We start from the raw sequence: 3,816 nt of genomic DNA on the forward strand, positions 1-3,816 counted from the left end.
TTATTGATTAAAATTTATAAATTTTGACTTTTTTAATTATAATACATTGTATATTTTGAAACGAAGGGAGTACCACCTTATCTATTAACACAGATCCCAACCACTTAAATATCCTGTCCTCGCCCTATGACTCGCCGAGCCAAGTAGCGATGGCTTGTCACCCAAGCTGGGGCATTAAGGTGGTGAGGATGCTAGTGTTGCACTTGTGCATGAACTTGCAGCTGCAGGTTGTGGCCCGCCCGTTCCAAGTTGCGCAGTTGGGCTACGGGCTCTTTGGCAGACCACCATTTTTTTTCTTTTTCTATTTTCTTCCTTTTTGTGCAGTCAATTTCTCTTGCACAAAAAAATAAAGATAACAAATAAAAATCAGGGTTGGTCCTGATATTTCGGTAGTCCGGGAAGAGATTAAAAATAGAGTCTATTATTAAATATAAATCGTCAAGATCTAATTTTTTCAGTTTAGTTTTAGATCGATATACATATAAGGTCTCTGGGTTTTGCGGGTCCAGAGCGGCCGCCCCGCTCGCCACCAAGGCCGGCCCTGATAAAAATTCTAGCACATGATGACCACCCAGCAAAACAAAATGCGTTTTAGCACATAACCACGTATATTTTGTACTGCACCACTGGCTCCAGCTAAAAACTCACATGGTCAAGACGAGTTGGCCCCAAAATTGAAACGGGAGGGGACCCGCCCACACGCGCCCCGCCCCTCACCCAACGGTCGAAGGAATCCCGCCGTTCAACCGAACCTTCGGCCACATCCCACCGTCCAGATCGACCTGACCGGGGGCTGAATCGTCCGACGCGGAAGCCTCGAGCCTCCTCTCCCGTTTTAACCCCGCCGCAGGCGCCGTCCAATTCGAAACCCCAAATCCCCCTCGCGTCTCTCGTCTGCTCCCGATTTCCCCAACCCCGCAGCGCTCCACGCCTCCACCCCACCCCACCCCATCCCCTTGTCTTCGCGAGCGGCGGACGGCCAAGGCGGCGAGCAACATCGGCATGATGGACGGCGCCTACTTCGTCGGGCGCAACGAGATCCTGGCGTGGATCAACACGACGCTGCAGCTCGGCCTCTCCAAGGTCGAGGAGGTAAGCAACGACCGTCCCGTTCCTTCTTGTTCCCGATCCGTCGGGGGGTTCGTGTTCGCGTTCGTTTCCGTCCACGCTTGGGTTGAGTCGTCGGAGGTTTCTCGGATCTGAGGGTTGCGGGGTGGTTGCTCTGTGTGTGTGGGTTGGATTCTGTGCGAGGTGAGTTCCTGAAACGTTGTTTGGTTTGGTGGTCCCGCAGGCGGCGTCGGGCGCGGTGGCGTGCCAGCTGATGGACGCGGCGCACCCGGGGGCGGTGCCGATGCACAAGGTTAACTTCGACGCCAAGAATGAGTACGACATGATCCAGAACTATAAGGTGCTGCAGGACGTGTTCAACAAGCTCAAGATCACCAAGGTGAGGCTGGTTTCGTTCCCTTCTCTCCTTGAGTCCGCACCAGCGTGGTAGAAATTAGGTGGAACTAGATTGATTGAATCAGGTTGCTGTACTTGTGTGCTCTGATTGTTCAGTTCTAATAAGAGTTGATTCAGGCCATGCGATGCTACCTGTGCCCGTGTTGTTCAGTGCGTTAGTTTCTTCAGCGAGCATTAGTTTGTCCAAATGCTAAGGACGCTAGACTCTGTGATGTTACCATTCATCAAATAAAATAATGAATTGGCCTTTCATAATTTGCTAGGTATCTTTCATGGCCACTTTTGGTTGGTTTCCTATTTAGATTACCATTTGAAGGAGGAATGCTACAGGGAGCTTAATTTTTCTTGTTTCCTTTGCTACTCCAAAGCAGGTTGCGTTTGTTTAAGTCACGTTGCTGTAGCGTTAGAATATGACGAGAAGAATCAAACACTATGCATTCGGGATCCTGTTCTGGTTTCAATTGAAAAACTTGGAACATGAGTTAGTCTGTTATATTTCGCTGGGTATTCTTTCTTGTTTAGGTTACCAGTTGCTACTTTTAAGGGGCTGTTAGTGCTACTGGGATCTTATTTTTTGTTGTTTCATTTCGAATTGTCGCAGCACATTGAGGTCAATAAGCTAATCAAAGGAAGACCCCTTGACAACTTGGAGTTCATGCAGTGGATGAAAAGATACTGCGATTCTGTCAATGGGGGCTTCATGAGCAGGTAATCACTGATCTGGTCCCTAATATTTGTAGCCTGTAGGTCAATTTAAGCGTGAGCAGTTATTGGTGTTGAGTTTTATCACCAATTGAAATCGAGCTGTACATTGCGATCAATATATTGTCGAATTATCTGAATACTAACATTTTGTTGTTCTGCCCTGGATGTCTTACACAGCTACAATGCTTCTGAGAGAAGGGAAAGTAGCAAAGGGGGAAAAGAGACCAACAGAAGGACATCGGTGCCCTCCCAGGCGCCGGCCAAGTCTGCGTCCACTGGCCACAGAGCTCAAGCTTCATCACATGGCGCTAAACGGGCTAATGGGCAGGCAGCGAATGCCCCACAACGGAGTGCTAAGCCCCCCTCCCCTGCTAGCTGTGGAGGACCAGCTTATGATGAACAGGTGAGCTTGGTAGTCAGTCCGTGTGAATTTTTCACACCCAATATTGTTCTCAGTTTGCAAACTTGTGTACACTTACATCTAGTGCCGGGACTTGGCCGTGCCGTGCCGTGCCGTGTCACATCGTGTCATGCTCACTAGGTACAATCGGCCTATCGTGTCGGTTCAAACACAGCCCTACTCTATATCACCTGACAATGCTTACATATTTATATCTTAACATCTCACACTTGTTTCTCTAATACTCACACATGCTTTATATCGTCTAACAATACTTACATATTTATCTCTTACCATCTCACACTTGTGTCTCTTATGGTCACACATCTCTCTTAGTGTTTCACACTTTATATCAGAGAGATTAGATAATAAATACGAAAAAATAGTTATGCAGATTGTATCGTGTCTTTTTCGTACCGTGCCAACACGTGTACGATCAAACCATCGTGTCGTACCGGCACATCCACCATGCCGAGGCCGTAGGCACGGCACGATCTAGCCCAAAATATTTCATGCAGTGCCAAAACTCGTGCTGTGTGCGGCCCAGGACCGGTACGGCCTAAGTCCCGGCTCTACTTACACCGAGACATTATTTGCAGATCACTGAGCTGAAGCTCCTGGTTGATAGCCTTGAGAAGGAGAGAGATTTCTACTTCTCCAAGCTGCGGGACATTGAGATCTTGTGCCAGAACCCTGAGATTGAGCACGTACCGGTGAGTAGCAAGAATGGCTATCGGTACACTGTTTGTTCTATGCAATCTACAGAGTAATGGTATGCTGATCTATGATTATCTTGTGCTTGTAGGTCAATGCTATTCATAACATACTCTACGCGTCGGAGGACGACCCCGCGACGGAGGCCGAAGCTCCGGCGGTGGCGTCGCAGCAGCAGAACCAGCAACAGCCAGCGCTGAGCCCCATCCTGGAGGCGTCCGAGGAGAGGCCGAGGCACGAGGCGGCGCACAAGAGGAAGAGCATCTCGGACCTGGAGGAGTTGGAGATGGCGGCGTCAACCTCGAGGCCGAGGCTCTCCGACATCTCGGACGTGCAGCTTTGTGGGTCCCCGCTGACGAGTTTCAGTTGAAGGAATTGCCATTGGTTGCTGCATTGTATTGAACCGAAACTAGGGTATCTCTCCTCCGCTGGATTGGTTTTATGGTTGCTGCATTGCATTGAACCGAAACTTATGAGAAAGAAGTGAACCTACCAAACTAGTAATTGATCTAAACCTTGGTTCATGACAGTAA

General features: G+C 48.8%; 1 protein-coding gene across 1 annotated transcript; it reads left to right on the forward strand.

Moving 5' to 3' along the window:
* Nucleotides 1-792: 792 nt before the first annotated feature.
* On the forward strand, nucleotides 793-3,816 carry LOC133904052 (microtubule-associated protein RP/EB family member 1C-like; the record flags this gene model as incomplete). Its single annotated transcript, XM_062345529.1, has 6 exons — nucleotides 793-1,092; nucleotides 1,292-1,447; nucleotides 2,066-2,172; nucleotides 2,347-2,572; nucleotides 3,169-3,282; nucleotides 3,375-3,816. Coding segments are annotated over 6 exons (1,182 nt in total), but the record flags the coding sequence as incomplete, so codon positions are not given.

Source organism: Phragmites australis, chromosome 21 (assembly GCF_958298935.1).
Source record: "Phragmites australis chromosome 21, lpPhrAust1.1, whole genome shotgun sequence".
NCBI lineage: Eukaryota > Viridiplantae > Streptophyta > Magnoliopsida > Poales > Poaceae > Phragmites > Phragmites australis.